This window comes from Zeus faber, assembly GCF_960531495.2.
Source record: "Zeus faber genome assembly, chromosome: 16".
Classification (NCBI taxonomy): domain Eukaryota; kingdom Metazoa; phylum Chordata; class Actinopteri; order Zeiformes; family Zeidae; genus Zeus; species Zeus faber.
The window spans coordinates 6,682,207-6,705,748 of NC_137202.1; the positions used below are offsets into that span (position 1 = coordinate 6,682,207).

Here is a 23,542-nt window from a genome sequence, read left to right on the forward strand (position 1 = left end):
CAGCACAGGCGGCGGTCATCAACAAGCACACGACGTCGCAAACCAAACTGACCCTGGACTCCTCCTCTCATATCGCACTCCTCTTCATAATCGTATAACCATCTTCTTTATGTAAATATCTAAATCACTAAACAGTATAACAGAGTGACATTGTCTTTTATCAAGACAAGATATCTATTTCAAATGTAGCCACTGTGACTAGACCAAAGCAAGGTAACACATTTTCCTCTTTTGTTTGTCTCTTATCGTTTGTGTGCATATTTTAATGTTTCCTTCTGTGCCGTCTTCATTATTAATCCATAGAGTACGTAGTCTGTGTATATTTTTTATGTGTAAATTTCTTGTACAAATGACTGTTTTTCATTAAAAGAACATATTGTATCACCTTAAAGTGTGACTGAGCAAGTTTATCAACTGAGCGTTCATGGAGGTTGTTTTGCATATGATGTAGATTATCATAACAGTTATCAGTAATGCTGTAAATGAGATCGGTACATCATACTGTGATATGTATGATTCCTTCTTGATCATTATTTTCATGGTTAAAGGATTGGATGACTATTTTTCAACCCCATCCTTAAATGTTAGTACCCATAGTTTATGCCCATTTATAAACCATAACCCATTTATAAGCCATTTATAACTTTTACTATTGAGAAACTTACCACTCTGCTGCAGCTTCTCATAGCGCTTACACGCAGTCAAATGGGGAAAAACGTTTAAACCTTAAAAACATGTTCAATCGCTTGAGTTGAAAAATAGCAAACCGATCCTTTAACATCTATATCACAATTTAGAAAATCCCTTTGGACTTGATTAGCAGCTCTATCAGGCCTATCACGGCAACACTTGAGCAACACTTCTGAGCTCTACGGCCTGTCAGATGTAAGGCACTGTGCACAATGGGTCCAAGGCGCTTCTCTCCGCGGCTCTTCTCCACACCACCGGTCTCGACGTTCTGCCCCTCTCATTCAAATGTTTACCAATCGCGTGTCATCGCGAGCTCGGGCCACATCAGAGTGTAATTAAGCCCATAAAGTGGCGGATTGCTGCAGGATCTGAGTGTTTTGGTCTGAAAAATACTGCACAAAAATACTGAGCAGCAATTTGTAATAATCCCCCCCAGACATCCTCTAAACCCAAACTATTAGTTTTGACATAATACGGGGTTTAATCTGGGTATAAATCTATAAATCTCGTAACCCAGGCAGGGGTAATCTTTGTCTGGCAGCCGCCGTGTGCCTGGTGGACCGAGATGCTCTTGCTAAGAAGTGCCGACCGCTGACCCCGTATCTGGTCGGTGATCAGAGGGGTTACCACAAGTTTGCCACGTGTGTACAACGGCGCAATAAAAATCCAATGGAGGTAAATTCATTTACACTGCTATCATGTAATGAGTTGCCTGAGATCAGATGGCAAATGAAATGTTGTAGAAGTCTGTCAAGATACCGGCCACCTGTGGATTCACTCAATAATGACAAAAAAAAAGGTAAAATAAGTTTGATATTTATACTTCAACAATATTAAATGGAGGATTTTATTGTAGCAAAAGTGACTAACATTTTTTACAAGATAAATAAGATAACAGCTGAGGGTCAGTCGTAACACATCCATGTTTGACATACATACTGCATATTTCCTGCTCCTGCCATCTGCAGCCTTCGTAGAACATCACATAATCACATAATTTCGTAGAACATCACATAATTTGACATAATTTTCAGCTTTTTGTCCAAAAAAGCTTTGAGCAGCGGACGGGTCATAAAGTGCATCCATGAAAGACTATCCTCTCCTCCATGCATGGATATTTCCTGTTTGGTAGGAATGCCGTGGCTCCCTTCCCTTCCACTGGGAATTAAGGTTTCTGCGTGAGGCCGCTTTAAGCTTTGTTCCTACCCGCCATGCCCAAGCGGCTCCCTGGCCGCCCGGGGCCCGCGAGGGAGGTTAGTCGGCGGGGCCTGCGGCGGTGTTGGGGGTGGTGACCTTGGGGACCTTGACCACGAACACCATGGGATCTTTGGCCTTGTTGCTGAACGCACGGCGAATGCTGTCCACGGCATGCTGGTGAGTCACGCCCTGCAGAGACTCACCGTCCACGCAAACCAGCTCATACCCGGCCTCCACGTCCACAAACAGACACGGAAACACACACGCACACGGGAACACACACACACACAGGTTAGCTGACTCAGAATTGCACACACGTGGAAATAAAAACGGCATCCAAAGGGCTTTGTCGAAATCAACACTTTGATCGTAACTTATATCTCAATCCTTCCTCTGGCTCCTGTCGCTCTCTTCCCTTTCAGTCATCCATCTTGTTGCGGTATGACCGTGCAGGCAGTGTCCATAAATCTGCGCTGACTTTGTCCCTTAGCTGAAACCTGATCCCATTACGTTAATATATCCACTGTGAGGGCCGTCGTGAGTGCACATACAAGCAAAAATAACAAATACACACACACACACACACACACACACACACACACACACATGGCAAAGGTCCGCTCTCTGGCTGTTTCCTGTGAGATGAAAACTGAATGCCAATGTTTGGAAGCCCGAGGAGAGGAACTTCCTCTGAAGTCATCGGCGCTCGGAGAGGATACACCTGCCCAACACTCTCAGTCTCAGCGAAGGTTAGCGACACACACACACACACACACACACACACACACACACACACACACACACACACACCAGGAGGCATTGTTAAAGATATCTTCTATCTGAGTGTGGCCTTTCCTTTTTCATTTATTGAGCATGAAGCCATTTCCCTTTTTAACCCGCCCGGCCTGTTAACAGGGGGACAAACACAATGGAAATACAGACAGCTGTTTATTTAGTATTTCTTCGGCTCTCTGTTCTTCAACTGCACTTTCGTCACTGGCCAACACAATTACAGCCCTCTGTGAGCACGGCATCAAAAGATTTAGATCTATTTAACTAATGTGAGGATTATAGGAGTGTTTTGGTTTTTTTTTTCATTTTTAAAAGTAATTTTTATGAATCAAATAGATCAAACCTAATCTGTCCCATCCTCTTTACAACCATTTATGGAGAGCATTTGTCCGGCTTCCCGCCTGCGGCCAATGGGCATCACCGTCCAAAAATAACACGATGTGGCGGGTGAAATACTCCTGCCTGCGTGGAAGGATCTAAAAGTCTTTTGTTATGTTGTTTACAGTACCCAATACAAACAAATTCCACTGGGTTACCAGTTGACCCTAAGCCTAATCCTATTGTATTCACCTAAATGATTATAGCAGTGCATTCAATGAGGTTGTGCAATGAACAGTTATAAATGATGGAAACCAACATTTTTAATAAATAGTGAACCTATCCTTTAAGATAAATGGCAAAACAATCAAGTATTGTTTAATTTATTAAGATTAAATATATCAGTTACTGCACTTCAGCTTAATGAACAACATCATTAATAAAAAAATAAAAAAATACTGTGATTCCAATTGTGGTCATTAAATCTAACATTCTGTAGCCCTTTCACCCAGATGCACCGTGTCACCGTTTCCATACTGTAAAGTACGAGGTGGCGGGATGGATCACACACGCGGAGAGCGGACAGGAAGCGTGTTAACACCGGGCTCCAGTCCTCTCACTTCCTGCTGCACTCAGGGTTTTTGAAGATAGCGCCGCGCCAGGCAGCAGATACTGTCTGACTGCAAGGTGTGAAGCTGAGGCAACACACAGCGGTCAGGCTCCCCGAGGTACGAGCCGAGTGACAAGCCCTCCGACTTGTCACTCCGTTTGAAACTCTCTCACAGGACTCGTGAGTGTGTGTGTGTGTGTGTGTGTGTGTGTGTGTGTGTGTGTGTGTGTGTGTGTGTGTGTGTGTGTGTGTGTGTGAGAGAGAGAGAGCATTTAAAGTATACATGTCCGTATCGGTGTCCTCAAATTGGAGGACTGTAGGAGGAAAGTTGTTAGAAGCTAAAAGGATGAGCCTTTAATGGATGTCCAGTGTTTGTCCCACTAGTCAGGCTACCTCTAAGGCTGAGGGGTTGTCATTTGATAGCAGCAATGGCGTTGAACTTGCACACACACACGCACGCACACACACACACACACACACACACACACACACACGCACGCACGCACACACACCCACACGCAAGCACACAGGCACACAGGTACACACACACGCCCCACGCGCACCCGCGCGCGTGCGTGCATGTGAACACGCAGAGAATGATGTCCCGCTTTAGACATCATTCTCTTTGGCACAACCCTTAACATTTGAACTTTCCTCTGATGACTGGCCACATCTAAAATTGTTCCTCACGTCAAATTCTTCCTCTTGTGACCTTTGCTTCAACAAGTAGTCTCTTAAGGCCGGTGAGAGCACGCCGAGCCAGCGAGCAATGTCATGCGTGACCTTTAAATTACTGTCCGGCGATATATTACCAATACATTAGCAAAGCAGAAACCATGTACCTCATCAATAATGAAAGAGACGGGCCACTCGAGAATGCGCTCTACTCTCATCCCCTCTCCACTCCCCAGCGCACATCCAGACTCGGATGTGCACGGCCATTTATAACAGCAAGTCACAATGTGGGTACGCCGGACTGACAGGTAGTCAAAACACACCCCGACCTTGATGGACCCCTGGCCTTCTACTTGTAATGGTAGAAGAAGACGGAGCACAAGTTGGCTCTTATTTATACTGACAGAGTCGAGACCGTGTCATGTATATCCATTTATCTTCGGTCCCATGTGACGAATCATGTATGCTGTTCATATATGATTCCCATGTTAACATTTTTACACATGTTTACATGTTGACATTACAAGATTACATTCCCTGTCATTTCAGATTTCAACATTATGTGAAGTCACGTTTATTTCTATAGCCCTTACTTTCAAAGGCGGTAAGTCTCAAAGGCGGTGGCGCCACCAGAAATTTGTCATCGGGGTTATACACCTCATGTCTGGCAGTTCACATCAACATGGTGGCACATACCGTTAACGGTGAATAAACAACATTGATTTTAACACGTTTATTTTAACACCTATGTGGTTTTGAACTACAGAGAACCAAGGAAGGGAGTGGGAGGGGAGCCTGTCAGGAGCATGTGCATGCAAGATGCATGGGGGACAGCGCGCGACCAGCATTTGTCCCGCCTTCTTGTGTTGATGAACCTCACCGACTTACCTATCACATCTGGGGGGGACACAGGGGTGGCCAATGACATTTTTGGGGTGGCCGTGGCCACTCCCTAGAGTCGCCGCTGCTCAAAGGGCTTCGAGAGCGTCACATTTCTCAGAGAAAAACCCCCAGAAAAACATGGAAGAAAACTTGGGAAGGCCGTCACAGAGGGAGGAATCCCCCTTCCAGGATTGTTAGATTGATAGATTCTTTTTTCTGCTATTGGTGCTCACCTTCAGGACCTCACTGGTGGAAGCAGCTCCTCCTGGAAAGATCCTCTCTATTTTCACCATGGGCTGGACCTTCGACTCCGCGCCACCAGAGACACTAATGCCTGGAAGCACGTGGACCAATAGACCATGTACCAAGTCATACAATGGTATCAGATAATAGATTGAATTTGAACTATATTTCTAGGAGCTCTAAGAGCTCTGAATAATTATATGCAGCAAAATCAGTCAGGTTTTCAGCTTGACAAACTTTCAAAGTGATTCCCTGACCTCTACTGGTGAGGTAATAAGTGAGGATGAGGATATCAAAACTATGATGATGACAGCCTAGTTTCACTCTAGTTTTGAGCTAGTTTGAAGCATACGAACAAGACAAGGATGATAGAGTCCAATGGTGATGATTGATTGTTGGACATGCTAGAATCTATTGAAATGTCACAATGTCGAAACTCATCACTGCTCTCACCAAGGGACGGCTTGGTCTTGGAGATGGCCACTGTGGTGATGTCGTACTGCTCTGCAGACATCGCTGCTCTTCTTCTCACGCCGTGGCTGTTCTGCGGACGTTCGCCGGCCCGCTGAGCACTCTCTCCCCCTGTGGAGGCGCTCCTCTGTCTGGGCGGCTCCGACGCCTCGCCCGGAGAGCTCCCGCCTCGCCTCTGAGTGGGGATGTGCACGCTCACCTCCGTGTAGCCCTCCCGCCTCCTCCGCCTGCCTTCCGCACTGTCGGGGCTCGCCTCCCGTCTGTCTTTCCCGCCACTGCCATTTCTCGCAGGCGACCTCCCCCGCACGGGAGTGGCATCTCCTCGCTCTGACACGGACAACGATGAGGCCTCGTCGTACCGAAAGGTCCCGTTTCCGTGAGGGGAGCGCTGTGGTCGGCGCCCACATTGGGTGCCGCCGGGGGAGTCGGTGAGGAGGAAGTTGGGCGATATGGAGGGACTCCGGGAGCGGGAGCGCAAGGCCGAGTGGGCGTAGCCGTCGACGGGTACGTCCAAGAGAGGGGTGAAGGCGTGGGAGGGGGTCAGAAGGCCCGTATGCAGGCTGGAGACACACAGCTTTCCCAGGTCCTCGATTAGCTGACGCTCCCTCTCAATGTCCTGGACCAGCTGGAGTTGGAATCCCCCTCTGTAGTCTGGATGCACAGTGGGCAGACATACGCATATAAAACAATTAACCAGCCTTAAACCACTGTGTCATACTGTGGGACAGCATCCACTTCCACCTGTTAACGCGCTGACCACCTCTATGATCCTTTCTGTTTCATAATGTCAGCAAACCCCCTGACCCCTGACCAATAAGACCACGCTAAGGGTCATGGGAAACTAGGGCTTGTGCTTATTGCGAACACTGTGTTTGTGAGCCTTGAATAGGAGAGGCTTTCTCAAAACACAAAAGGTAGGCCCAGCATGTCTGAGGCTAAATGCCGATTCAGTCTCCTTCCTGTCGGACGCAATGTATGAAATGCGTTTAAGCAGGGAGCAAGGAAAGAAAGAGCGGAAGGTGAGAGGGATCAGTGCGCCGTGTTCAGTGCATCTCTCAGGGATCAGCGGGAGAGAATGACCAATCACGGCGAGAAAGGAAAGTGGGAAAGTAGGGAGAGGAAGCGACCCATCACGGTGCACGGCGGGCACACGCATGGTGATCCTACCTGGGATGGGAGTGATAAGGTGACGCCGTGGGGTTCCACTGCGGGGCGAGCGCAGCGCCGGAGACCGTACTGGGGAAGAGGGTTCAACCAGAATTAACAAAACCGACCTCCACATTCCACACGTTCCCGTGTCTCCTTTTTCCAGTATCTCTACTTATTTAGTCTTTCAACTATTGCCATCTTATCTTGATACGTTTTTTATCTTATCTTCCAAAGTTTACGATAAAACTTCAATGGTTGCCATGACGAAACGGGATAAGAAAAAAAAAAAAGTTACGTTAGCAATTAATGACATGTCAGTCTACTCACCAGAGCGACTCTTCAGAATATCATAAGCCTCCATTTCAAAGGGCATGACCATGCTGTCAAAACGGCCCAGCTCAGTAGTGGGGATTAGCATTCTGCACAGGATATCATCTGAGAGTTAGATATGCCTGCCACGCACACACACACGCACACACACACACACACACACACACACACACACACACACACACACACACACACACACACACACACACACACACATAAAAACACACCTTATCTCTCTAAGCAGTAGCAATTTCTCTGGCTTGTCCAAAATTGCCAGAAGGGGTCGCACAAGTTCGTCAGTCACATTCTCTGCCAGAAACTGGGAGACAAGGTTGGGACAAAAGAAATAAAAGGCTCAAAAGAGAAACACTTAGTTTAGTCCCCCCCCCCCCCACAAATATGGCTCTAACCACACAACGGTAACACTTGTAATACAGCCCACGTTTTATACAGTCCACGGTGTAACTTTCCATCACTCACCGTATACAGTCACTTCCCGGAAATTACAGTGTAACTTCCTCGTAATGAATCATAAATGTTTATGGATGAAGTGAAATAAAAACAAAAACAGCTTTTGTTTTGCAGTTGTGACAATCATTTTTTGTGCATGTGAGTTGGGGAGGCAAGCTTCACCCACACTCCAGGGGTACAGTTCAGTATGTGCACTGCATGTGTTATACCCGTATTTGTGGTGCCACCATGCTTGCTTTTGAACTGTTATTCACTACTACAAATAGTAATATCAGAATCATTTGCAACCATCATTTTTTATGGGGGGCGGGGGGGGGAGGATATAGCTTCAGAAAGGGAAAACTCCATTAGAGTCAGTTATGCAGTTTAAGTTCATTTAATAATTTACGTTTTAATAATTTACTTTTTAATAAAATAACATTTTGTAAATTAAGATAATATGCGTAAAGGGACCTGTCTAATATTTCCATAGCGGACCCAATGCTCTTGTGTTGCAGTGGGACCAGTGTGACCAACAATAATGAACCGCTCATTATTGTTGGTCGCACGCTACAGAGAGATGCAGAGCGGAGGATAATGTCTTATGTCGCTGTATAGTATTGTTTATGAAGATTGGAATAATGTGAAGACTTGTAAAGCTGCAACTTTCTTTTTCGACTCCCCTTGAGTTAATGTGGTCTGAGGCATGCAAGGTTATCTGTACGTTTCTTCATTCCATCTTGTTTGTAGCTATTGGATATGCTTACGAGCTAGCTAGCGAATAAAATTGTAATGTTCCGGTGGCAGAAGAAGCCACCGGAACATTGCGGTGGTTATCGACCACTGGGGTTCATTGTACCTTCCAGGTCATTGTCCGGGCCATATCATGCCTGTAGATCAGTCCACAACACCTCCAACACTTCTCCCTCTCCTCTCTCCCTCTCACCCTCTTTCTCGCGAGATTTGGAACCTCCCACTGTACAACATATTCTAACAACCATAACAAGTCCCCAAGGCATGGAGGGTCATTACAATGCTAACCCATTACAAAGTAATGTTTTTTGTTTTTTTTTAGAACACATCCACTGAAATAAAGAGCAAAATAGTCCACGCCCCCATGCATCAGTCCCAAACAACAGGCTGGGGGGCCTCCTACACCTTGGGGCACGGTAAGAGGCGCCCAGGTGCCCAGGTCTGGGAGACCCAACAGAGTGCCAAGGTGAGGAAGATTGGGGCAGGGGAAACAGTCACCAACTGTGGGGTTGTAGGGGCGCTTCTCTCAGGGGTGTCTCTCAAGGATTTGACGTTGATCTGGCTCGGTAAGGGGCTAGTCCGTCTCAGTGGAGAGCCATGATCCTTCCTCTAGGTGGCATATGCACCCTGTACACCACCTCCCCCAGTCTTTCCAGGATTGTACAGGGCCCCACCCTCTTGCTGTCAAGTTCCGGACACTGCCCTTTCTTCCTTTGGGGACTGTAAACCCATTCAAACTTCCCTGTTCCGAAGTGCCGCCCAAACGTCGTAGTTCCTCTTCTGCCTCGCCCCGCCTGCAGAAGCCGATTCCTGGCGAATAGGTTGGCCATCTCCAAGCTATCCTGCAGTCGTACGGCGTATGGCCTTGTGGGACTGGTGGGGAGTCTGGGGGTATACCCACCACCATCTCTGCTGGTGTGCCGATCTCTCTCCCCAGCATGAGTCGGGCAGGCGTCCTGGCATGTAGAGTCCTGGACAACAGACCGGTATGCTATGGACATGGGGAAGGTGTAGGTCCCAGTCCCGCTGGTGTTTGGCTGTGACCATGGCGAGCTGCTCCGCCACAGTCCAATTGAACCCTTCAACGAGACTATCGCTTTGAGGATGCAGGGGTGCGGTGCGGGTTTTGCGTGGACCTAACCTGTCCTCTGTCCATGCAAACTCTCTGCCCTTTTGCAGAAGGCGGAAGAGTGGAACAGCCACACAGGACAATCTTTTCACAAACCTCCTATAGTATGAGGCTAGTCCGAGGAAGCTCTTAAGCTGCCGTGTGTTTGTGGGTGTGGACCAGTCTTTCACTGCCTGGACCTTGTCCTCCACTGTGCTGATTCCCTGCCCTCTGGGCTGGCAACCCAGGAACGTGATCTCTCTCTGCATAAAGTGGCACTTTTTTGGGTTGACCATCAGCCCAGCAGCTGCCACTCTACCCAAGAGGCACCTCAGGGTATCCAGAGCTGCTCCGAAAGACCCTCTATGGACCAGGATATTGTCGTCCAGGTATACGACACACTCCTGACGAGAGACGCCACCCAGCCCCTGGTCCATGAGTCTCGCAAAAGTGGCAGGGGCATTGCAGAGGCCAAAAGGGAGTACGTGAAACTGCCACAGACCCTTATTGGTGGTGAATGATGTTTTGAGCCTGGCTTCAGGGGAGAGGGGCACCTGCCAGTAGCTGCTTCGTAGGTCCAGAGCTGAAAACTATGAAGACCTGTGCACAGCATCCAGTGTTTGGTCAGTACAAGGCAGGGTGTACACATCCTTCTTGGTTACCTCATTGAATGCCTGAAATTCACACAAAACCTCGATCTCCCTGGTGTTTTCTTTGGGACTGATAAAAATTATTGTCACAACTGCCATGAGAGGGCAAGAGCATTTGTTGCTCTTGCACTTCATCCATATACATTTTATTTATTTATAAACCCTTATCAGTCCCATAATGGGAAATTTTGCAATTTGTCTGTATTTTCCCATCCTAGTATCTTAGGTATCTAGGAGAGCAGTTAGGGGGTTAAGTGTCTTGCTCAAGGACACATTAGCACATTAGCACACTACCAGGAGGAGCCTGGGATCAAACCAGCAACCTTCTACTTACTAGACAACCCCGCTCTACCTCCTGAGCTACTGCTCCCTCCCCCCTTACACTCTAAATCCCCAAGGAAGTTAGGCCATTAGTTCCAAGAAAATACATAGTAAGTGATGGGAAAGTTCCCTCTGAAAAGCGGTTTCAGGAATGGCTCCCAGCCTGCAAGTTCCTCAAGCGTCTGACAGAGGCCATTATGAATGTCTTGTCTGTGCAAATACGATTTCACTTTTTTTTACCTGTGTTTGCTTGATCGGTTGGTTATTTATAGCCCTGCCTGACTGAGGCCCCTTGCTCAGTCTTGACATTTGCTCATGGACCATGTACTGTTTTTTTGGTTATACTAAAAGACTAAAAGTTTTTTACATTTTGGTTTGGAAACCGGCCTCCTGTCTCCGTGTTTGGGTCAGCAATTCAGCACCAGTTGTGACACCCAGGCCGTCCTATAAAGCATTACCCACACAACTTTATTTCCTAAATAGGTCTACAGAGAGTGCAGCACTGGCTTATATCGGGGGACCAGGTATTTCAAAGTTGAACATTGAGTGGGAAATAGTTAGAGAAAACCTTATCATTAGGAGTTTCCATTCACCCGTTTCTTACGTTCATTTTGTATTTCAAGTAAACCTGAATGGAAACACAAGGAATACAAATAAAACTATTGATAAAAAGTAGATATAATACAGGGTGATGGAAAAATGGCTGTAATAAGAGACAATATTTGGAATAAATTATGACATAGTGCATAGTTCCCTTAGTAACTATGTAGTCTCAGTCTACAGGGATAAAAAAGTTCAACTTAAGACTTTTTAAGACCTTTTTAATACCACTTTACATTAATTTAAGACCAAACTTGCAATGGAAATACACACCAATAGTGAAAATATGCTGTACTCTTTCCTTGATGTCAGTTCAAAATAAACACTAAGGTAAAATGAGAAAAAAATGAAAAAGTAGGTAAAAAAAAAAGGAAAAGATAATTGGTTGACTTTAGGAACATTGTCCAAATGTGTTTATTAACATGAAAAGAAAACACAAAAATATCATTGTTGTCCTAAATGATATTTATTATAACAATATTCTCAGAACATTTAATATCAGCTGACAATATCCCAGAAATCAACAACAGAGTTGTATGAAAACCAAACCAAAGGCCACAAAAACAATTCCAGCAGCTTTTGGACTGAAAAGAAGCCACTGTACCTCACCACTTGCTTATGAGTTTTCATTGACCAGCTCACAAGAGCAGCTTGGTTTCTGTCCTGGCTATTGAAACCTTGTATTTCTATTATAGGATAAATTATAACAATGTGAATGCACAACTTTCATTTGAAATGTTGTGGAAACAGGAATTCTGAAGTGAGCTAAAACAGGGAGGTGAGGTAAAGAAAAGAGAGAAATTGCCTGCCTGGACATTATTGCGTATTCCTGAGTTCTGCAAATTTATTTTCCAGCTTTGTCTAAACCTCTTTCAGTTCTGTGACTTTTTCTCTGTATCTCTTCCTCTCTATGTCGGACCTGGTGATTTTCCAGGCTGCTTGCTACCTTACTGAGTGTTCAAGGTGGTCCTCTGTAACCTTTCTCTTCTCTCTTTGTGCATTGCTCTCCTTCTCTCTCTTTTCCTGGTCCAGGTGTTGCCGATACTGAGACCTTGCTGAAGCTGCAGCTGCCAGGAGCTCCTTTGTCAGAGGTACTTTGAGAGCCCCCCCCACCCTCCCCCTAGTCAGCGACATGGTCACATATCATCCTCTGAGCAACAACTGTGTCCGCCCGCATGTTATCAGCCTCCACCTCCTTGTTTACAGAAAAGCCTCTCTCAACCGGCCATGGGACAGGAGCAGAAGTTTCCAGCAGAAAGTCCGGAGCTCAGAGTACGATTAACGTTTTCAGCTATCGCCTCCAGAAACAAGAAGTTTCCAAATTGCTGGACAATCACATCAACTGTTGTAAAACAGATTACAAAACAAATAACAGAATCGATCAATCAATGTAATGAAAAGAAATACTGAATCAGACAAACCTATCACTGCTGTATTGTGTTGTGACTCTACAAGCTTCAGGTAAGTGTGACAGTGTAAGTCTAGTCTAGTCTAGACTTCTGGAAACCAGCAGAGACACCTCCTGACAGCTGGCTGTCTTGCAGAAACCTCTGAACAAGTAGTTTTATTCTTTCCTGGCACAAGTCGGGGTCTGAGAACATGTTTGTTGGGTCCAAACATGCCATCTGCGTCACAATGGGGTACTTCAGTGGGATCCCGTCTTGCATTTTCTGGACGATGTTAGTCAAACAGTCCATGGGGTCCCCTCTAAACTCCAACCCACTGCTTGGGCTTCTCTGGCGTTCCGAGCAGGAAGGGTGGAGGACGGGGCGTAAGACTGACAAAATGTTTTCTGCAAAAAATAAAGATTTTATGTCCTGTAACCTAACCGCTGTTTGATATTTCATCCACGTACATCATGATTATTGGCCATATTGAAATAGCTCTGTCAACGACGGATAGGTTATCTATCCAGCGATGCCCACAGAATGGTAGGGGAAACACAGATGTCCTGGTCAACGTGCAGAAATCCTCTCTTTTAGCAGGGGTATTATGGAAGACTATGCCCTGACCACCTTTTCTAGACAATGAAGCCACTTTTGAAGGCATTGTGGAGTGTGCGGAGCCCACCTCTCCCCACCCCAGTCAGCTGGGCACCCCTAAACGCCTCTGCCTGTCCCTGCTGGAGCAGTTAAAATAACTTCCAGCAGCATCCATCCATGGAGACTGAAATTGTATTTCTCAGGTCAAGCTGCTGCACACTCCTGGGAATTAAAAAAAGATGCAGACATTAGCCATACAACATTCAACACATCTTCGCTGACAATATACTTCAGATTAATGTTAGACTGGGTAGGATAAAAAGAATGAAAATTATTTCTCAAATTAAGCAACATTAGCCATTTACATAACTAGACCACCTTTGCAGCTAGCCCATGGTCAGTGCAGGAGATATCACCAGCCATATGCTGATTTTGTCTGTGGCTGATAAGTTTGTATTAAAACAGGCAAAAAAAAAAAAGTTAGGTGAACAACCAGACTCTACTCTATTCTAAAATTCAATTTGGCTGATAGACTAATTCAAGTGAATTAACGAAATCTACCAGCTACTGTAGCAGCTGGAAATCGAGTTTAGTGCCCTCGCCATAGCTGTTATTCACTTGGCAAATCAGTAAAGCTTGTCTATATGATACACCAATATACAGTATTTAAGAGGTAAGTTAATAAATAGATTGATTGATTGATAGCAAACTTACTTTGAAATGCTGGAGTAGGTCCTGGGCAGTTGCATAGCCCATGAACTGTGATCCATACTGTATTATCTTGACAGAACATGGACATTTAACCAATAACGCAAACGCAGATCCAATTGTTTGCTTTTTCGTTGTCTGGTTCAGGGTCTCATCAAACATGATTACAAATATGCTTGTGTTGACTTGAGCTATAAGCATTTTTTATTTTTTTATTTTGGCCAATCCAAATTTAGCTTGATCGGGTCTTGTCTCCTCCACATGTAAATGTCTGCACGAGCCCCGAGTCTGGAAACACACTTTGAACACGTCTTCAATCCCGTCATTTGATCTGTGAAATCACCTCCGCTCTGAGTGTTCAAATTGTTCGGAGGTCAGATGATGACTTTGTTGGCTGTGGATTTTCCATCGTAACTTCCATGGTAACATCCTCGCTAGTGGTGGAAAGACTGGAGCAGAAATGGGCCATTGGAGTTTGCTGGCGGACTCTCGCTCACTGTGCTTCCCGCTCTGCATGTGCGATTCCACCACCTTGATCCCCATTGTCCCAAGTTTAAAACACCTTCGACTTTGCTTTGTAAGCATTTCCAGGTACTGGCTTTAATCACCACAAGTAGTCATTATTCTCAAGCCATTTGTCATTAAACTTGCATTTCCTTTTTCCATAAACTAAACGAGCAGGCGTTAATTTAACGTTGCAGACTCATTGCGACATGTGATCTAAATGCATAGAGGAGCAAAAATAGGGGCATTGAGTGCATACTGGAAATTCTCGTGGTGACAATGTGACTTAAAAACATTTAAGATCTGAATTCCAATCAGAATTCAAGACAATTTAATACTTTTAAGGCCTTTGTGGTGTGGAGATGGGATGGTTTGAGCAGCCACACCTGACTTGGATCTAGGTGATTGGGTCAGGGTGGCTGCAAACCTGCTAGCCCAACCTGTTATCCCAACCGATGAGCAACAGGTATGCAGCCACCCTCAACCAATCACCTAGATCCAGGTCAGGTGTGGCTGCTCAACCCATCCCATCTCCACACCACAGCCTGTTATTAGCAAATGTGTATTTGAGACATTTTAAGGACCCACCGCCACTCTGTCTCATGGTCAAGCAGCAGTCACATATAAACCTGCACTGACAACTGCTCCACTGGCCAGTAGCAGTCCTCATTTTCTATTGCTGACTTTTTGAAGGCATTTAAAATGCATCCCACGTTCAGATGGAAACTTGACATCTAATGTGTACTGTTAGAAGTAATAATCTCTTGAACTTGAACTTGAACTTGAATTAACCTTGTCAAGAAAACAACATGTCTGTCAATAATTCAGTCTTTAGGTACAGCTCATTACCAGTGAGGACACATTGTGCTCTAAGTGGAGCCGGTCTCTTATTCAGTCTGAGGAGTTGATCCTTTGAGTGTCTCTGATGACTCTGAGGGCGGCTAAGCAGAGAAGGATCAGATGGTTGCAGATATTTCACCCTTATCATAAATGACGGGTCAAATCCGTCCTTTGTCATGGCTGCCGGCTAAAACTTCAGTCTCTTGGAGGAACTCAAATAGATATAGGGGAACAATACCGCACACTGTCCCCTCAAGAATTTAAGTAATTGGATACATTTATAGACAGCTTGAAATGTGTGTTTGAGCAGGTGTATATTTTCAGACAGAATCACAGCCCATTCAGAGCAATAATTAGTGTTTCTGAACAGTTTTGACTACGCACTGAATTAAAGACTGAAAGAACTGAATAAGAATAACTAGAACTGAATTTGAATTGTGAGAACTGATTGAATATTCAGTGAGGATCAAACACAGCTTCACAATTAATTCAATTTCATATCATTACATTCAGTTTCAAGTTTATTGTAATTCAGCTCCAAACGAATAAATCCAAGTTATGCAGTTTATGTGAATTAAAGTATGTGATTCACAATCAGTTTTTTAATGCAATTATTCAAGTTGAGATAAATTGATGAATGCGAAAAATTTAAATATAAATTATTCAAATTTACTTTTTTGTCATTTAGAAAAATCCTGTTTATGACCCGATTTTGTGTCCATCAAGAGCTGAAAACTCACCCGGCGACAGTGCCTGAGCACAGCGGCGACCTCATCCGGGCTGAGCAGTTTTTGGGCCATGCTCTCAACCTGCTCCAGAGTTTCCGGTCGCGCCCCGGAGCTGCTGCCCTTCACACCAGCACGGCTTTCCCTCGGGGGGCTCAAGAGCTGAAAGGGACGACCCCTGCCTTTGTCTAACCAGTCAAAGAAAGAAGCTTGCTAGGTGTGGTCAGTAACCTGTCGATATGAATGAACGTTCGTTCAAAAAAAGTATCGTTTCGAGAAAGGAAAGTGACCCTCTTCGAGCAAAGTCGTGGGTGAACCTGGATGTTGAAAAAAACCATTGCAGTTCCACCCCACAAAGATGATCTAAGCCAATTCAAGTCTGAAGCCTGTGGAGAATAAATAGGGAAGGTATTGATTGTTGACACAGCTGCCTGCTTGCGCTCACCTCGGTCGGCGTGGCGGGAGGGGGACTTCGAGGGGCTTTTCTCCTTGCGGTCCCTTTTGAATAAGAGATTAACGAAGGTCTTGGAGCGCTGCAGCGTGGTTTTGCCCTCTGTTGTGCTCTTGTCCTTCTGCTGGGACTTTTTCTTCTGCTTATGCTCTAAATGGAGCAACGTGATGCAGGTAAGTTCACAATTCTGGTCCATCTATAAATTCCCACGAGGTGCTATGACAATGGTTGAATTTGTACCACTGAAAGAATGAGTTTGCAGAAAGTCGAATTCCGATAATGTAATAACACCAGAAAAAATTATTAAATAAAACAATCAACTGAAAACACAAAGCAGGGCGGTGCATGTATTTGCTGCGGATAAATATGGGGAATCGTATTCACGGTATCTATGTATGTTGTTAAGATAATAATTCTTTCTTCTTTGCAGGGTTCAGCACTTGCTGCTATTCAATAATCGGTGATATGCACATCACTCTATGAGAACGGACTGTTCCATTTCTCTTCCAGTCTGCTTCTTCATTCACCCTACTAAATCTTCCTCCGTGGAAAGTGACACAGTAATATTGATGAATTGCGGCCACGCCATTCCGGAATACACTCTGATGTATTAAGGCTACTACCGTGAAGTGCTCAAGCTTACATAACAAACAGCCAATCAACCATGGGCCTTGCCCCAAGCCCCTGTCAGTGCCCATGACGCATGAAAAGGGTCAGATAAATTGTAAATGAAATGCTCATAAATCACAAGGCTAGGTGTAAGTTTCTCACTGTGACTTTTCCTATTAAATTCTCACAGTGGTGTGAGAAGTAAGAACAAAGGAAAGGTATCAACCATGACACATCATTCAAGTGGTCATCCTAAATGATGAAAGATTATTTTGTTTTGTTAAAAAATAGCTTGTAGATTTTTTTTTTAGTTGTCACATTTTAAGAAACAACCATTCAATGTACTGGTGTTATGCTCCTCTAATATGCTGTTTCCATTGTTGGTCGCAAGATCGCCTTTAGCCGTAAGAATGCACTGATTGGACACGCGCAAGAGGTAAAAGGCAGCCGCGGTGTATTTGATAAACCAGCATAGCAGTTCAGATCAATAAATTATCGATGTGGATGAACCTCCACGGAAAAAAAAAATCTCATCATATATCACATATCATATCTATCTAAAGTGACTGAGAAAAAAAACCCAAATCAACCCAATCAGGAGAAAGCATACTTTTAAGAAAAAAAAAGATCTCATGAATTGTTTCAGTGTTCTTAGATAAATACCAGATGAAGTGTTTTTCTTTAATCACATTGTGACTCTGAATGGAGTGATTTATCTTGTCTGATGGATGGATTGAGATTGCAATTGAAATTAATCCAATTAAAACAAAACAAAACATGTTACCCCTCGGATGCTGCCCTCATCAAATGAGCGTCGCCTGGCTCTGCCGGCCGTACAACCACGGCAATCCAGGTTATTCTCATTTGTAGTTCCACGTTGGTGGAACAAGCTGCCAAAAACGACCAGAGCAGGGACCTCCCTCTCTGTCTTTAAGAAGCACTTGTAGACCCAGCTCTTCAGAGAGCACCTCCTCTCCTAACTTACAATTACTTAGCACTACTTAGCAGTATTTATTGTTACACTAATGTCTCTGTCGCAATGTAGCTTGAATGTTATTCTCCCTTGTAAGTCGCTTTGGATAAAAGCGTCTGCTAAATGACTAAATGTAAATGTAAATGTAAAATCGAAATATCTGCAAATGTAAATGGATATGAAGATAAAAAAGAATGTTGCTTTAGCAGTAAATACTACTCCTCAATTGATGCAATTTGGAGTTCTCGATGATATGCCTATGTACAGGATGTGTATATGTCTTATATCGTAAGAATTTTGGGACCTAAAAACGGGGTCATGGGCCAAAAAACATTGAGAGCCCCTGCTCTCAATGTTCTCACCTGTGGCAGTGATGTGACTCTGAGAGCGTCTTATTGGGTTCCGGGGTCTGCTCAGGGCCATCAGCACGGCTGTCTTAGGAGAGTCTTTGGCCACTTGCGGTTCCCCTGACGACAGCGACCTGGTCCTGCCCCGCCCTCCTTCTCTGGCACCATTAATTTCCTTTGGCCCCTCCCCTTTCCCACGTATGACTGTGTCCTTCAGTAGCAAAGTGGCGCCTACAGTCCGACTGGTTTCTGTGGTAACCAGATTGCTGGTGTGTGAGCCGTGAGGTGAAGGGTGGTCTATGGGGTTCGGGGGCCGGGGGTCTGTCTGTATGGCCTTTGCCGTGGTGCGTTCAGCGCTGCTTGGACGTCGGCAACGGTCCTCTGTGGAGATAGCGACATCCACCATCTCAGGGCCGAAGACGGGAGGGAACATAACTTGGGAAAGACCACTGAGGGAGCTGAGAGGGGTTCCAGAAGACAGCGAGGAGGCAGAGGAGAAGGAGTCAGAACCCTGGGAGGAGGGTGCAGGGCCTCCAATGGCTGCTATAAACCAAAGAGAGGAGCTTAGGTTTTTAAGGATAGTTTCCCACTATAGCATTTTAATAGGATTAACACATAACAATGGTACAGTAAACTGCCTTTGTTTAGGATGAAAAGAGTATTATAACATGAACTTATAAGGGGCTTGGTTTCAAATGCAATCAAACGCAAATCCTGGATCCTTAAAATCCTTGAAGACTAAAGGCCTCCAGCAAACCCAGATGTTTGGACTTGCTCTTGTCCAGCTGACAGATCTGTCTTTGAGTACACTTTGAATTAATCCTCGACTATTTTTGGACTGTCATCAAACCGAAAAAAAAGGGAATTGAAGTTGTGTCTAGAAATGTATTCAAGGGTTTTAGCATTAGTAGGCTACAGGCAGCCAATGCTCTACTTCTGTTTGCGAGACCTCCAAGTAGAAAAGAATATAGCAGATAAATAGCATTTCTGAATTTGTATATACCGTATTTCCTCAAATAGTGACCGGGGCCTTTATTTACCTCAACTGCAGATGGTACCAAGCCTTTATTGGAAGCAGGCTTATGTTAGTGGAAGGCTTTTGTATCCAATTCCCTCTGTTAAATTAGTATATTTGATCATATTTTAGCATGAATTTTCAATGAAATTTCCGTCTGGGTGCCATGCCATGCAAACACATGTATGGTGAAAAAAGAGAGCTAGTAGCTACCCTAAAAGTCAGAGCAGGACATTTTCCCCAAGAAGCAGTCTGCTATGCAGCAGTAGGAAATGGAGTAAATTAAATACACCTATACAATAAAAACAGACAGTTTTTATTTGCTTTGTTTGGGAGCAGAGCTCCGCACCGGAACAGCGCCACGGCTCCAATCAGTTTTTCCCCTGGTCTATATTTCAGGCAGGCTTTTATTTGTTCTGCAGACCACGTCCCCGGCACTTATTAGAGGAAAATACGGTCAAAACTCTGAAAGGCATCTTTGAGGACTATTATGCTGTTCGGTTCTCCTCATGAGCATAATATCAATCAACCAATACTAACTAATCTTCAAGCATAACATAACAAAAATCGTATTAATAAATGTAATATTTAGAATAACAAAAAGCACATACATTTGTTGAGCCAACTATACTCTGCCACCATCTCCTTGTATGCAGGGTATCTTCCAGCCTCCTGAAGGGAAATTTAATACACACAAAAGATTGAACAATAACAATAGTGAAAATATTCTTTGTCAATGCCATGAGTGAGTTATCGAGGAGACATGCATTACAGCTTAGAAGCTAAACACAGGTTAAAGGTTACATCGGTTAAATCCAAATGGCTTTGAGGCAAATTTGAATATGCCCATGTTAATTCAACCTTAGAGACTTGTATGACATCACTGTCCTCATGGATAAATGAGTGAGCAAAAGCGAAAGACGCTTAGCTTGGAGCACAAAACTGAAAAAGGAAAAATTGCCTCTTGTATCTTGTCCGTACAAATTGAAGGCCTTCTACTTCCCTGTGTACTGGTGAACCATCCATTACCAATAGGAGGCTGTTATGGTGAAGGAGTGGAGGGCGACTGACCCATGAACAAAGACTTATCACCCTTAACATTGTACATTAATGTGGGGTCAAAGAGAAGTTACGCTAGACCCCCTCTAAGATGTCCTGAAAACCTTCACTGAGCAGGTGTGAGAGGGTGTTTAGTAACCAAACCCCACATCCACTGTGTATGATTTTAGGCCATAAGGGGCTCTAACATAAGACTAAGGAGGGTATTAAAATGCTTTCTGCAGAATTAAACCTGATCCCTGACTGCCTTTGAATAATGAATGTCGTCCTGGGCTGTTTTTTCACACATGGAACCTGAGATCAGAAGAGTAAAATGAGTACGCAGGAATGTCCAAGCTCGGACTGCGCGCACGCACATACATGTGCACACAACCATGCACACACGCGTGCACACAACCACACACACACACACACACACACACACACACACACACACACACACACACACACACACACACACACACACACGCGCGCGCGCATTAGGAATTCAAAGGCTCAAGGCCAACTGTCTGTTCTTGCCTGCCTTGCATTCTCAATTCAAATACTGTAAGGGCTTGTATTGTTTAATGCACTGTGACATTCTTTAATGTGTCAGAGCACTTAGAGATTCATTTATCTTAATACAGATTGAAATACCTAATACAGTACAGGAATTGTCAATACTGCATAAAAATTCTCTTTGATAATGTAAGAAGGTGGTTTATAAAGTGTGGTGAGAATCAAACTCACCCTGATGGTCAACATAATGTGGGTATGGCTCTTCAGGACCTCAACTGCATTGCTATGAGTGATGTCGTCAAAGCTCACTCCATTGGCTGCAAGGATTTGGTCGCCCATCTTAATGCCATGCAGCTCTGCTAGTCCTCCAGGGTCCAACCTAATGGGAAAACACGTTTATGTTTCTGATCAAATCTATTCCATATTCTCCCATATACCATATAGATAGAATAAGTGTATGCCAAGTAAAGCTAAGCATCATCCCTACTTTGAGACGTATATCCCCAGGCCAAACTCTTTGCCCCCTCGGATGTTGAAGCCGAGGCAGTAGTCATCCGATGTTGTGTAAAGATGGATGATCCTACGGAGTGCGCTGTCTGAGCTGGCCTCGGATGGTGTGCGACCACTTTCTTCCACGACCATCCTCCTGTGGATCAGATCCACCCTGCGCACATTCAGTAAGGCAGACAAGTTTGATTATTGCACACACACACAGACTCACAAGGAACCACACGACGACTATCCATTGACAGTCACACAACACCTAAACAGGGAATTTTGCTGACCACTGGCCACTCATTCCTACGTTTTCCTACATTATTAACACTAATTGATATTTATTCATAAAAAGTGGTTATCAGTCCATTCCTGAGACATGAGCAAACTACAAGCAAAAATATACATGAATGACATGAATATACTATAATCTTTCACACATACTCCAGGAAAAGTAGAACGTATATTTTCTAAAACCTACAGTTAATCTCGAGGATTCCTTACCTGTGTGCACTGTGAACTGCTTGCTACAGAACTATGTCCATAGTAAGCAGCTGCAGCATCTTACCATGTGGTCTTCTCCTTGGAGTAGCGGATGCCAGGCACCTTGCCCACGCGTCTCAGCACTATCCTCAGCCTGTTGCTTCCTGTCAGGACCTTGACAGCGCTGCTCATAGTGATGCTCTCCAGACTAATACCATTCACCTCCACCAGTTTATCACCCACACTCAGGCCAGCCTGCTCTGAGGACGTAGGTAAAACACACATAAGAAAATTAAGAGACAAATACAAGCATGTAAACACCATATACATACATACGGACATATGTACACACGAGTGCAAGCACAGCATCACCACAAGAACTATATACTAGATGCACAAATTTAAAAAGTACATAAATACACACACACACACACACACACACACACACACACACTCTGCTAACCTGCAGAGCTGTAATCTTCAACTTTGCTGACAAATATGCCGAGTCCATGTTCAGACCCCCCACGCACACTGAAGCCCAGGTGGCCGTCCAGGTTCTTATCCACGGTCAATGTGTGAAGATCTTCACTCTCGTCCCCACCTACACGTAGGCGCACACACACACACACACACACACACACACACACACACACACACACACACACACACACACACACACACACACAGTCAGAAGACACACAGACAGAATCACAATAACTCATGTGATATTATGTGATATTATCTATTGACATTTTGTGTAATTAAGAAAAATAGTATAGTAATCACCGTGACCTGTGCTTACCATCAACGGGGGCATTGATGACAATCACTCTGCCCATGGGTGAGGAGGACCTGGCTCTGTGCCGGTGCTGCTTTCTCTGCATGTAGCGCGTGGCGGTGTGGGACCTCCCTGTCTGGCCACCGTTGTGGAGGTGGGCATGGTCCCCTCCATTCGTCATCTCCCTCCGACCAGTGGGGTGAGAGGAGTGAGCCATGCCAGGCGTCCGTCCCTCTGCCCCTTACTCATCCAGACGAGGGTGAGTGTGGGTTACGCTGTCAGGGTCTAGACACTCAGGAGCGTGAGCTGGAGGATGGGCGGATGGGGACGGGAAGATGGGTCCTCCGGTCCTTCGACACTCTGTGGTTGGTGCTGAGTGATGATATAGGTTGGTTTGTTTCCGTTGTTTGTCTCTCCGAGACCAAGACCAGAAGACTCAGACACACCTTGAGAGGCAAGATCACTGCACCTCAACTTAAATATTTTTTCAAATAATAATTATGCTGTCATGTCCTAAGTTATCGTCTATAGAATATAACCTGATAAATGTTATATATTGTAAGTAACAGGTGAACATTGTATATGGAAGGTTCTAATCAACAAATGTTAGGTTATAGCTCATAAACTGCTAAACATTGTAGAGAAAATATAATGACTAAACTGCTATCCATGGAGTGTAAAACATCTGTAATACTTAGACGTTTAGAGGATCCATGATTGACAGTTGGGTCTTGGATATCTTTATCTGAGTAAAGAAAACAATAACAAACAAAGCCTGATATAACACACCATTCCTCCAGCGGTTCTTCTAGAGGTTTCGAAAACTTGGGTTGAGG

The 23,542-nt window shown here is 44.7% G+C and overlaps 1 protein-coding gene across 1 annotated transcript; it reads right to left on the reverse strand.

The window, feature by feature from the left end:
* Positions 1–1,944: 1,944 nt before the first annotated feature.
* On the reverse strand, positions 1,945–22,923 carry pdzd7a (PDZ domain containing 7a; the record flags this gene model as incomplete). The annotated part of the gene is made up of 15 exons (XM_080017029.1): positions 1,945–2,118; positions 5,398–5,498; positions 5,861–6,529; positions 7,046–7,114; positions 7,355–7,446; positions 7,585–7,676; positions 16,014–16,186; positions 16,444–16,599; positions 18,394–18,921; positions 20,005–20,065; positions 21,182–21,329; positions 21,438–21,614; positions 22,014–22,188; positions 22,392–22,529; positions 22,731–22,923. The coding sequence occupies 15 exons, from the start codon at positions 22,921–22,923 to the stop codon at positions 1,945–1,947; spliced, it is 2,946 nt and encodes a 981-aa protein (XP_079873155.1).
* Positions 22,924–23,542: the final 619 nt, after the last annotated feature.